The sequence below is a fragment of the Salvelinus sp. IW2-2015 genome, linkage group LG22, assembly GCF_002910315.2.
Source record: "Salvelinus sp. IW2-2015 linkage group LG22, ASM291031v2, whole genome shotgun sequence".
Taxonomy (NCBI): Eukaryota; Metazoa; Chordata; class Actinopteri; order Salmoniformes; family Salmonidae; genus Salvelinus; species Salvelinus sp. IW2-2015.
Window position 1 is genome coordinate 2,894,609 of NC_036862.1, and position 13,559 is coordinate 2,908,167.

The following is a 13,559-nucleotide window of genomic DNA, read 5'->3' on the forward strand; positions in this document are numbered from 1 at the left end:
GGGGAGCCCATTTGACAGGCCAGAAACATTATCACACCTGGGTCATTCAACCATAGGAGTTGGTAATACAACACACACTGATCTGGAACCCAGCTACAGTAGAGGTGACTGTGTAAAGGAAATAAAAGACCTAATCACCTCAAAGTTCATGGAGATGGGAGGGCGCGCCCACTTCTTCTTGTCGTTGGTGGGCAGCAACTCGATCTCGGCACTGATTTGAGACTCCTTCATCCCTGCCATACGCTTGATCCTGCAGACACACATAGCCACACACAGTTAAGACCATTCCACAGCACAAACACAGGCACGTGCGCACACACACACTAGGGATGGGCATGGTTAATCGAATATCCGGAAATAACACACATGGAATCCTGTAGTAACCAAAAAAAGTGTTAAACATATTAAAATATATTTTACATTTGAGATTCTTCAAAGTAGCCACCGTTTGCCTTGATGACAGCTTTGCACACTTTTGGTATTCTCTCTACCAGCTTCATGAAGTAGTCACCTGGAATGCATTTCAATGAACAGTTGTGCTTCGAAGTGACTGTTGATTGTCGACTTTCTCTAGTTTCCAAAAACATTTGGAAATTGCTTCGCACGGTCCTTAGCTGTTATTTTTGTTGGCATCAACAATCACCCATCATCTTCGCACGTGAATACGCTGACAGGGGGAAACTTTATTGACGTGTAGCTGAATTTTTCCACGGTAACAGTGAGGTAATTGGTCAAAATTACGAACCCGCTTTTGAATGGACCCTTTTATGTGCTAAAAGCGCGGAATTGGTCAAAATTGCGAGCTCTCGCATAATATGCACGGATTGTTTGATTTTGCATTGAATTATGCRATCGCAGAATCGTGGAATCCTGGAGGGACTGATTATGGCAAGAACAGYTCAAATAAGCAAAGAGAAACGACAGTCCATCATTGTCACATTCTGACCATAGTTCTTGTGTGTTTTGCTTGTTTTAGTGTTGGTCAGGACGTGAGCTGGGTGGGCATTCTATGTTGTGTGTCTAGTTTGTCTGTTTCTATGTTTGGCCTAATATGGTTCCCAATCAGAAGCAGGTGTTTTGTGTTGTCTCTGATTGGGAATCATATTTAGGTGGCTTGTTTTGTGTTGGGGATTGTGGGTGGTTGTTTCCTGTCTTTGTGTTTTCTCTGCACCAGATAGGGCTGTATCGGTTTGCAACATTTGTTATTTTGTATTGTTGTAAGTGTTCACAGTTTCGTTTTATTAAACATGTTGAGCACTGGCTACGCTGYGTGTTGGTCCGATCCCTGCTACACCTTCTCTTCTCGTGAAGAGGAGGAAGGCTGCCGTTACAATCATTACTTTAAGACATGAAGGTCAGTCAGTCTGGAAAATGTCAAGAACTTTGAAAGTTTCTTCAAATGCAGTTGCAAAAACCATCAAGCGCTACGATGAAACTGGCTCTCATGAGAACCGCCACAGGAAAGGAAGACCCAGAGTTACCTCTGCTGCAGAGGATAAGTTCATTAGAGTTACCAGCCTCAGAAATTGCAGCCCAAATAAATGCTTCACAGAGTTCAAGTAACAGACACATCTCAACATCAACTGTTCAGAGAAGATTGCGTGAATCAGGCCTTCATGGTCGAATTGCTGCAAAGAAACCACTACTAAAGGACACCAATAAGAAGAGACTTGCTTGGGCCAAGAAACATGAACAATGGACATTAGACCGGTGGAAATCTGTCTTTTGGTCTGATGAGTCCAAATTTGGGATTTTTGGTTCGAACCGCCGTGTCTTCGTGAGACGCAGAGTAGGTAAACGGATCATCTCTGCATGTGTAATTCCCACCGTGAAGCATAGAGGAGGTGATGGTGTGGGGGTGCTTTGCTGGTGACACTGTCAGTGATTTATTTAGAATTCAAGGCACTTAACCAGCATGGCAACCACAGTATTCTGCAGCAATACGCCATCCTATCTGGTATGCGCTTAGCGGGACTCTTTGTTTTTCAACAGGACAATGACCCAACACACCTCCAGGCTGTGTAAGGGCTATTTGACCAAGAAGGAGAGTGATGGAGTGCTGCATTAGATGACCTGACCTTCACAATCACCCGACCTCAACCTTATTGAGATGGTTTGGGATGAGTTGGACTGCAGAGTGAAGGAAAAGCAGCCAAAAACTGCTCAGCATATGTGGGAACTCCTTCAAGACTGTTGGAAAAGCATTCCTCATGAAGCTGGTTGAGAGAATGCCAAGAGTGTGCAAAGCGGTCATCAAGGCAAAGGGTGGCTACATTGAAGAATCTAAAATATATTTTAATTTGTTTAACACTTTTTTGGTTACTATATGAATCCATATGTGTTATTTCATAGTTTTGATGTCTTCACTATTATTCTACAAAGTATAAAATAGTAAAAATAAAGAAAAACCCTTGAATGAGTAGGTGTGTCCAAACTTTTGACTGGTACTGTATATATATACAGTTGAAGTCAGAAGTTTACATACACCTTAGCCAAATACATTTAAACTCAGTTTTTCACAATTCTTGACATTTAATCCTAGTCAAAATTCCCTCTTAGGTCAGTTAAAACAAAGTGGTGATCCTAAGAATGTAAAATGTCAAAATAATAGTAGAGATAATGATTTATTTCAGCTTTTATTTCTTTCATCACATTCCCAGTGGGTCAGAAGTTTTCATACACTCAATTAGTATTTGAAAATTAAAATTGTTTAACTTGGGTCAAACGTTCCGGGTAGCCTTCCACAAGCTTCCCACAATAAGTTGGGTGAATTTTGGCCCATTCCTCCTGACAGAGCTGATGTAACTGAGTCAGGTTTGTAGGCCTCCTTGCTCGCACACACTTTTTCAGTTCTGCCCACAAATTTTCTAGGATTGTGGTCAGGGCTTTGTGATGGCCACTCCAATACCTTGACTTTGTCGTCCTTAAGCCATTTTGCCACAACTTTGGAAGTATGATTGGTGTCATTGTCCACTTGGAAGAGCCATTTGCGACCAAGCTTTAACTTCCTGACTGATGTCTTGAGATGTTGCTTCAATATATCCATATAATTTTCCTTCCTCATGAAGCCATCTATTTTGTGAAGTGCACCAGTCCCTCTTGCAGCAAAGCACCCCCACAACATGATGCTGTCACCCCCGTGCTTCACGGTTGGGACGGTGTTCTTCGGCTTGCAAGTCTCCCCCTTTTTCCTCCAAACATAACGATGGTCATTATGGCCAAACAGTTTTATTTTTGTTTCATCAGACCAGAGGACAGTTCTCCAAAAAGTACGAACTTTGTCCACATGTGCAGCTGCAAACCGTAATCTGGCTTTTTTTATGACGGTTTTGGAGCAGTGGCTTCTTCCTTGCTGAGCGGCCTTTCAGTTTATGTCGATATAGGACTCGTTTTACTGTGGATATAGATACTTTTGTATCTGTTTCCTCCAGCATCTTCACAAGGTCCTTTGCTGTTGTTCTGGGATTGATTTGCACTTTTCGCACCAAAGTACGTTCATCTCTAGGAGACAGAACGTGTCTCCTTCCTGAGCGGTATGAGGGCTGCGTGGTCCCATGGTGTTTATACTTCACAGTCGTCTATAAACATTTTATGGAATTTTCCAAGCTGTTTAAAGGCACAGTCAACTTAGTGTATGTACATTTCTGACCCACTGGAATTGTGATACAGTGAATTATAAGTGAAATAATCTGTCTGTAAACAATTGTTGGAAAAATTACTTGTGTCATGCACAAAGTAGATAATGACTCCAACCTAAGTGTATGTAAACTTCCAACTTCAACTGTATATACACACACAGTGCATTCGGAAAGTATTCAGACACCTTCACTTTTYCCACCGATTTCCTCTGGATCGTTGTGGGTGGGGTTAACAATCCCCTTGAATTGGGCATTATGTCTGGGCTGTTATACTTGAGTTATGCTCAACTTGGCAAAAATTAGCTCACGTCGGCTAAGGTGAAGTCAACAATGTGGTTAGTGAAGGCTGATGTTGCTGCTGAATTAGCATCCGTTTAAGCCAAGATCRAAGCCTGGCTTAGTTGATAAAAACAACAAGAGTTTGCAGCTCTGAGGGCCCKGGTGTTGTGAATAAAGTCCCCAATTAACCAGTGGCGCAATTAACAACTTTTTTCGGTCAGTAGTTTATAGACGACTGTGAAGCGTACACATTTCTCAGGCTGRCGCCTAACCTGTGTGGAGTTCATCAGGTACAAAACAGTAAAAATTGACTGAAACAAGGAGGGACTACCTGGACTTGTCCAATAAGAACCACTTATTTTCCATTTTTTCCCCCCGGTTGCGTAATGTTTTCCCAATGTGAGCCCTAATAAACAGGGCCCTGGTACGGATAACCTGAGAACGACAGTGAGGAAAACTTACTTCCAGACGATGGCGTTCTCGCTGGCCTTGTACTTGGCCTTGCCCTTCATGCAGATCACCTGGACCCCGCTGGTGTTGAGAGGGGTGGGAATGCGCACCTGGGTAGTAAAAACATAGAAAAAGACATTCAGTTCAGTGGACCCATTCCCCATCTACAAACACTCATTCATTAGTTTATGGGTAAGACCAAGGGTGCATCCCAAATGGCTATGTTGAGCACTACTACAAAAGTGTGTAATTTCAGGACTTTTACCTGACCATGATGACCACGACCTGGTCAGGTACTGTGTCCAAAGCTCTATGCTCACTTGGTACCCCTATATCCCTCTGTAGCCATACCTCAATCTTCTGAGCCAGAAGCGAGGGCTTGAAGTTGGACTTAATGACCACCTTGACTTCAAGCTTGGTGCGGCCCACCTCCCTGACAAGGGGGATGACACGGAAGGGTAGGATGATGTCCTTGGTGGTGCGGTACCTGTGGAGAAGAAGAGGAAAACACACACACACAAAACAGACACGTAAAGACATAGCCTTTGTGTGAATGTGTGTGTGCATGTGTGTGTGCGTGTGTTTGTGTGTCTGTATCACACAAGGTCGTTACCTCATGAGTTCACATTCTCCGTCCGGAGGAATGAAGCTGATGCTGCGCTCAGCGTCAAACTTACTGAGACGCACACACTGGTGGAATGTACAGTCGTCAATAGCTATGGATTGCTTACCGCCACCACCGCCACTAAGAGAGGGAAATAAAAGAGAGAGAGGGAGAAAGGGATGGAGCGAGAGAGGGAGATAAAGGAGAGAGAGGGAGATAAAGGAGAGAGAGGGAGAAAGGGATGGATCGAGAGAGGGAGATAAAGGAGAGAAAGGGAGAAAGGGATGGATCGAGAGAGGGAGATAAAGGGTAGAGGGAGAGAGAGGTAGATAAAAGGAGGGAGAGGGAGGGAGCAAGAGAGGGAGATAAAGGAGAGAGAGGGAGATAAAGGAGAGAGAGGGAGATAAAGGAGAGAGAGGGGGAGATAAAGGAGAGAGAGAGAGAGGGAGATAAAGGAGAGAGAGAGAGAGGGAGCGAGAGGGAGATAAAGAAGAGAGAGAGGGAGATAAAGGAGAGATAGAGAGAAAGAGAGGGAGAGAGAGAGGGAGATAAAGGAGAGAGAGAGGGAGAGCGGGAGCGAGGTGTTTAGAGGGGACAAGAGGGCCACACATAGACACACACACAGAAGGAGTAGAAACCAATCCTAATCATAATACACAGACATTAGATGACAGTGAGATTAACGATTAACAGAAATTTACGAAGAGTATGAATTTCAATGAAGATGCACACTCTGAGCCCCAACATACTGAAATCCACACACACACAACGGATAGACAAAGCGGTAGAGGCATACCAGCCAGACACTAACTGCCTGGTCAGTCTGACTTGCATGTCATGTTGCGTTCAGAAGGATGCAACATTTGAATGATAGATTATGAACACTACATGTCCAGATCTACAAGTCAGAAAATCAGACACATAACATTGCTCTGTACTGAACGCAACCCCCGTGTAGACAAAACAATGGACAGACAAGACAGACACACACAGAGGCAGACTGAGGCAGACTGAGGATGGAGAGAGCAGTCTGACCCGAGTGAATGATGTACGCTACCTGCCCCCCAAATCACTGAGGTCCAGCACAGAGAGAGGGAGAAAATCAAAACACGAATCAAGAAGGGAAAAAACACCGCTTGACATTGACACGTAAAATCTTAGCACTATAAACATAACGCCAGGAAAGAAAAACGTCATAAAAAAGGTAAAGGAAAATGAAGAACAAAGTAACAAGCCATGTGATGCAGTTGCAGCATGATGACTTGGTTACGATGGCTGCGTAAAAATATGGTCAAAAGTAGTGCACTTTATAGGGAATAGGGTGCAATTTGGAACACAAACAATGTATTCACCTCCCAATCAGTGTTTTGGACAAGAAGCATGTGAAAACACTTTAGAGAATGATTTAAAGTTTTCCATTTTACAGTTTTATCTTAAGTCTTTTCAGCAGCAATTCAGTCCTTGACAGTGTCAGTGGCCCATTTCGCTTTGAATATTATGGGTACTTCAAAAAAATCAAGATGTTCAAGGCTTTACAAAACATTCAATGAGCATAAACAAACATCGCAGTACAAAAGTATTTTTAAAACCAAATGTACAGTACAGGAGCTTAACTCTAGCCTGGTCCCAGATCTGTTGTGTTCTTGCCAACTCCATTGATGTCATTGGCAAGCCAAACACTGTTTGGCATGACAATGAGTGCCAGAGTAGGCATGACGGCACAAACAGACTGGCACTCAGGCTAGCTTAATTCACGGCATAGCTGCAGGCACCAGCAAAGGGCCGTCAGTCAGCTTGCTCTAGAGTTTAGGCTATTTCCTATTGGCGAATTCAACAGCTTAGTTCTATGGAGCGTGGCTGTGAAAGCTCATTAAGCACCTCTGCCCCCTTGGAAATACAAGAGCTGTGCACAGCTTAATTGAATCAGATCAGGTGCCTTTCTATCTCTATTCTACAGATTATTCTAATCTATATTCTAATCTACTTCTATATGTATATTTCTGGGCCACTGTTTTTGTTGTGATATCTTGTTTGATACTCTCGGACGGTGACATCTGCAAAAATCATTGACTGAGAACACATAATTTACAGCAACGACCTGGGGAATAGTTACAGGGAAGAGGAGGGGGGATTAATGGAGCCAATTGGAAACTGGGGATGATTAGGTGGCAATGATGGTATGAGAGCCAGATTGGGAATTTAGCCAGGACACTGGAGTTAACACCCCTACGATAAGTGCCATGGGATATTTAGCGACCACAGAGAGTCAGAACACCCGTTTAACGTCCCATGCAAAAGAAGGCACCCTACACAGGGCAATGTCCCCAATCACTGACCTGGGGCATTGGGATGTATATATTTTTAGACCAGAGGAAAGAATGTCTCCTACTGGCCATCCAACACCACTTCCAGCAGCATCTTGTCTCCCATCCAGGGACCGACCCTGCTTAGCTTCAGAAGCAAGCCAGCAGTGGGATGCAGGGTGGTACGAACCTAAACGTCCAAAGTCGGAGACACCCGTTGCCCCCTTACCTCTTGCCCGCCGCCTCCTCGGTGGCGCCCCCTTTGCCCTGTTTGTCGATGACGATCTTGTCGTTCATTCCAAATTTGCACTCCGGCATGCCGCTCAGGTAGCTCTTCATCACCACGCGGCCCGAGACGTGGGCGCTCAGCACCTGGCCTGATTGGAGAAGAGGGAGAGAGGGCGAGGTTACCACGGAGCAACACGGAAGGCAGGTAACTGGTTCAGGAGAGCTGTCAGGGAGTGTTTTATGAGGTATAGAACAATTTATAGTAGAAGAGAAGCTTTCTCAAACATTAAAACAGGCGGGTGGCGGCCTCTAGTGGCCACATCAGCACTACACCACACTGCTAAATATGCATACATAGTCATATATACAGTTGCGGCCAAATATATTGACACCCTTACACTTTTCTTAAATAATTCCCAATTGCAATTGGCCTCCCGAGTGGCGCAGCAGTCTAAGGCACTGCATCGCAGGGTTGGGCCGTCACTACAGCCTGGGGTTCGGTCATCAGTTGAACGGTGTTTCCCTCCGACACATTGGTGCAGCTGGCTTCCGTGTTAAGTGAGCGGGTGTTAAGAAGGGCGACTTGGCAGATGTTTTCGGAGGACGAATGACTCGGCCTCTCCCGAGACCGTTGGGGAGTTACAATGATGAGACAAGATCGTAATCACGAAATTGGGGGAAAAAGGGTGTTAAAATTTAATTTACAAACAAAAGAATTAACCAGATCAAAAGTTGTAATTGAAAAAAGAAAAAAAAAATCCACACCCTGTTATTGGATTTTTAACATTTTGTAAACTTAAAAAGGTGCTACGCTGGATTTTTGTTGGTGTCACTGGACCAACAAAAGGATGGGGCCCTTCACAAAAGCATACTATAGTCCTTCTCTAGATTAAGAACTCTGGGGATTAAAGTATCTAAGGAATGGATCCAGTATATCTCTCTGGAAATTTTGTCAACATCGCCACCCCGTTTGTTTTTACTGTCCCCTCTCTTTGAAATGGAAGGCCACTGGGCTGTTGGGGTCAGCACGTCAAATGGCACTTCGGTGCTCACACATTCTAGTGTCAAATCAAATCAAATTGTATTAGTCACATGCGCCGAATACAACAGTAAAATGCTTACTTACGAGCCCCTAACCAACAGTGCAGTTTCAAGTAATTAAAGAGCAGCAGTAAAAATTAACAATATATAGAGGGGGGTGCCGGTACAGAGTCAATGTGCGGGGGCACCGGTTAGTTGAAGTAGTATGTACATGTAGGTAGTTATTAAAGTGATGACAACAGAGTGGCAGTGGTGTGGAGAGGGGGGGGGCAATGCAAATAGTCTGGGTAGCCATTTGATTAGATGTTCAGGAGTCTTATGGCTTGGAGGTAGAAGTTGTTTAGAAGCCTCTTGGACCTAGACTTGTTCTCTCTGCTTGAAGTGCGGTAGCAGAGAAAACAGTCTATGACTACGGTGGCTGGAGTCTTTGACAATGTTTAGGGCCTTCCTCTGACACCGCCTGGTATAGAGGTCCTGGATGGCAGGAAGCTTGGCCCCAGTGATGTACTGGGCCGTTCGCACTACCCTCTGTAGAGCCTTGCGGTCGGGGGCCGAGCAGTTGCTATACCAGGCAGTGATGCAACCAGTCAGGATGCTCGCGATGGTGCAGCTGTAGAACCTTATGAGGATCTGAGGACCCATGCCAAATCTTTTCAGTCTCTTGAGGGGGAATAGGTTTTGTCGTGCCTGCTTCATGACTGTCTTGGTGTGCTTGGACCATGATAGTTTGTTGGTGATGTGGACACCAAGGAACTTGAAGCTCTCAACCTGCTCCACTGCAACCATGTAGATGAGAATGGGGGCGTGCTCGGTCCTCTTTTTCCTGTAGTCCACAATCCTCTCCTTTGTCTTGATCACATTGAGGGAGAGGTTGTTGTCCTGGCACCACACGGCCAGGTCTCTGACCTCCTCCTTGTAGGCTGTATTGTTGTTGTCGGTGATCAGGCCTACCACTAATGTGTCATCGTCAAATTTAAWCATGGTGTTGTAGTCGTGCCTGGCCGTGCAGTCATGAGTGAACAGGGAGTACAGGAGGGGGCTGAACACGCACCCCTGACGGAGCCCAGTGTTGAGGGTCATCGTGGCGGATGTGTTGTTACCTACCCTTACCACCTGGGGGCGGCCCGTCAGGAAGTCCAGGATCCAGTTGCAGAGGGAGGTGTTTAGTCCCAGGGTCCTTAGCTTATTGATGAGCTTTGAGGGCACTATGGTGTTGAACGCTGAGCTGTAGTCAATGAATAACATGCTCACATAGGTGTTCCTTTTGTCCACGTGGGAAAGGGCAGTGTGGAGTGCAATAGAGATTGCATCATCTGTGGATATGTTGGTGTCACGGCCGTCAAAGGAAGTGGACCAAAGCGCAGCGTCGTGAGCGTACATTTTCTTTTTATTATAAAATGTCGCCAACAAAACAAGAAACAAATAAACAACCGTGAAGCTTACAGGGCTAAGTGCCACTAACAAAGTTAACTTCCCACACTGAAAGGAGGGAAAAGGGCTACCTAAGTATGGTTCCCAATCAGAGACAACGATAGACAGCTGTCCCTGATTGAGAACCATACCCGGCCAAAACATAAAACTAAAGAAACATAGAAAATAAAACATAGAATGCCCACCCCAAATCACACCCTGACCAAACCAAATAGAGACATAAAAAGGCTCTCTAAGGTTAGGGCGTGACAGTTGGGGCGGTATGCAAATTGGAGTGGGTCTAGGGTTTCTGGGATGATAGTATTGATGTGAGCCATGACCAGCCTTTCAAAGCACTTCATGGCTACAGACGTAAGTGCTACGAGTCGGTAGTCATTTAGGCAGGTTACCTTAGTGTTCTTGGGCACAGGCACTATAGTGATCTGCTTAAAACATGTTGGTATTACAGACTCGGACAGGGAGAGCTTGAAAATGTCAGTGAAGTCACTTGCTAGTTGGTCAGCGCATGCTCGCAGTACACGTCCTGGTAATCCGTCTGGCACTGCGGCCTTGTGAATGTTGACCTGTCTAAAGGTCTTACTCACATCGGCTGTGGAGAGCGCGATCACACAGTCGCCCGGAACAGCTGGTGCTCTCATGCATGTTTCAGTGTTATTTGCCTCGAAGCGAGTATTGAAGTAGTTTAGCTCGTCTGGTAGGCTCGTGTCACTGGGCAGCTCTCGGCTGTGCTTCCCTTTCTGGTGTGTAATGTTTTGCAAGCCCTGCCATATTCGATGAGTGTCAGAGCTGGTGTGTGTAACTCCCTTGAAGTTTCTCCTACGTAAAATAAGCTGCACGGGCAGCGAATCCCATAGATCCCATCGCGAGAATTACAATTGATGGTACTTTAGATTTTTATGTCTCGACCCGATCTGGGGTGTGAGAAACTTTTCATGTGTTTTGTGTACTGGCACACTTGTAGTTGCCGGGGGGAATATGCAGGAGGYTGGTCTTGTTTGCGCCTTGGCTGATGTCGGATCGGACAACACTGTCTTTAATGTTTTTAGCTCTACGGTAGGCTGAAATGTATTACCTAGAGCCGAGTCTGAGCGTAGAATATGCCAACTGCTTTTTAATGATGCCTAGTAGTTCTGGASTTTGTGGGGTGTAGGTAGTGACCAGTTGGATAGGAGGTCTGGCTCTAGGGCTCGTGGGCTTTCTCAGTAGTTGTACTCTAAGAACATCCATGAGTTAAAGCACATTCAACAGAAGAAAGAATGAACTCCAAGAAAGATTCAGAGCAAAGGGCTACAATCAGACATGGTTAAATCAAGCTGAGAGTAAACTCATGGATGTTCCTAGAGCACAACTTCCTACAGCACTTGACAAACATCAAAGGTCCCTTTGTTGATCCAGTGACAACCCCCCTATTTGTACTTCTTGTTTACACATGGAGGGAGCTTACTAGCTCACTAACTGTTGTCCAAACCAGCTGTTAGACTTCTTTGCCTACGTTGTTGATGTTTACTGCTGTTGTTCCTAGTTTTGCTTAGCCCTGTTGTTTATTTTTCAATACCCAACATATTCAACATATATTACATAGTAGTGCTTATATGTCAATTACACCTACTGCAGTTGACAAAAAGATTGTCCGGTTTTCCAATTGTTGTTTACTGGTTTCACTTCTGTATTTTATCACTAGGTGGAGACATTGACCACAGCACAGCACACTCTGAGCGCTAACCTGCATGGTCTACCACACTGTGTCTCTCATTAGCACCACCAGCGGAAGAGTTTTCTCCCTAATTCTCCCCCCCTTGCCCTATATGAACTTATCGAAACGTCAAACTTTTAAACTTGTCTAATAAAACWAGGTATTTTTWATGGCGAGCGAGCCTTCTCCCGCCCAATGACGTCTACACATTTGTAGGTTGCACCTCTTCTCACGTCGGTTGAGCACCTTCTTTCCATAATATACTGAACCAAAAATAGAAACGCGACATGCAACAATTTCAAAGATTTTTTGACTGAGTTACAGTGTAAACAAATTTCTGCACAAAAATGTAGAGAAATAAGCTTTTTGTGCATTTGGAACATTTCTGGGATCTTTTATTTCAGCTCATGAAACATGGGACATGATGTTGCGTTTATATTTTTGTTCAGTATAAATCTGCAGTAATAGTGGAATGATTGRCTGTGATATTGGCCTATTGATTTCTCCCGCCGTCTGACTTTCTGGCTGTGTTATCTAGTGGAAATCGCTCTGTCGGATAAGTAATACTGTGACACACTATCATTCCATTATTACTGCAGATATATTGTGGACATTTTCTGAAACTACAATGCAAAAATGATATACAGTACCAGTCAAAAGTTTGTACACACCTACTCATTCAAGGGTTTTTCTTTATTTTTACTATTTTCAACACTGTAGAATAATAGTGAAGACATCAAAACTATAAAATAACACACATGGAATCATGTAGTAACCAAAAAAGAGTTAAACAAAAATAGTGTAAAATCAAAATATATTTAAYATTTTAGCTTCCTCAAAGTAGCTACCCATTGCCTTGATGACAGTTTGCACACTCTTGGCATTCTCTCAACCAGCTTCACGGGGAATGATTTTCCAACAATCTTGAAGGAGTTCCCACATATGCTGAGCAGTTGTTGGCTGCTTTTCCTTCACTCTGCGGTCCAACTCATCCCAAACCATCTGAATTGGGTTGAGGTCGTGTGATTGTGGAGGTCAGGTCATTTGATGCAGCACTCCATCACTCTCCTTCTTGGTCAAATAGCCCTTACACAGCCTGGAGTGTGTCTTGAATTCTAAATAAATCACTGACAGTGTCACCAGCAAAGCACCCCCACACATCACACCTCCTCCTCCATGCTTCACGGTGGGAACCACACATGTGGAGATCATCCGTTCACCTACTCTGTGTCTCACAAAGACACGGCGGTTGGAACCAAATATCTCAAATTTGGACTCATCAGACCAAAGGACAGATTTCCACCGGTCTAATGTYCATTGCTCATGTTTCTTGGCCCAAGCAAGTCTCTTCTTCTTATTGGTGTCCTTTAGTAGTGGTTTCTTTGCAGCAATTCAACCATGAAGGCCTGATTCACGCAGTCTCCTCTGAACAGTTGATGTTGAGATGTGTGTTACTTGAACTCTGTGAAGCATTTATTTGGGCTGTAATTTCTGAGGCTAGTAACGCTAATGAACTTATCCTCTGCAGCAGAGGTAWCTCTGGGTCTTCCTTTGCTGTGGCGGTCCTCATGACAACCAGTTTCATCATAGCACTTCATGGTTTGGCGACTGCACTTRAAGAAACTTGATAGATCATTGGAGATCACTGACCTTGTCTAGTCTAGGTGACTGTATAGTGTGTAAATACAGTGAGCTCCAAAAGTATTGGGACAGTGACACATTTTTTGTTAATTTGGCTCTGCACTTTAGCACTTTGAATTTGAAACGATACAATGACTATGAGGTTAAAGTGCAGACAGTCAATTTCATCCATATTGGGTGAACCATTTAGAAATTACAGCCCTTTTTGTACATATCCCCCATTTGAGGGAACCAAAAGTATTGGGACAAAT

At 44.4% G+C, this 13,559-nt stretch overlaps 1 protein-coding gene across 3 annotated transcripts in view; it reads right to left on the reverse strand.

The window, feature by feature from the left end:
- Positions 1-13,559, reverse strand: part of ap2m1b (adaptor related protein complex 2 subunit mu 1b) — a 41,395-nt gene that overhangs the window by 1,907 nt on the left and 25,929 nt on the right. For 2 of the 3 annotated variants that reach the window (XM_023966542.2, XM_070433944.1), the window contains exons 7-12: positions 7,504-7,651; positions 6,029-6,043; positions 4,981-5,112; positions 4,719-4,854; positions 4,380-4,477; positions 139-250 (exon numbers count right to left, since the gene is read on the reverse strand). In XM_023966542.2, coding sequence (XP_023822310.1) covers positions 139-250; positions 4,380-4,477; positions 4,719-4,854; positions 4,981-5,112; positions 6,029-6,043; positions 7,504-7,651 — 641 coding nt within the window. The remainder of the gene's footprint in view (positions 1-138; positions 251-4,379; positions 4,478-4,718; positions 4,855-4,980; positions 5,113-6,028; positions 6,044-7,503; positions 7,652-13,559) is intronic. The other variant, XM_023966544.2, reaches the window with a different exon arrangement.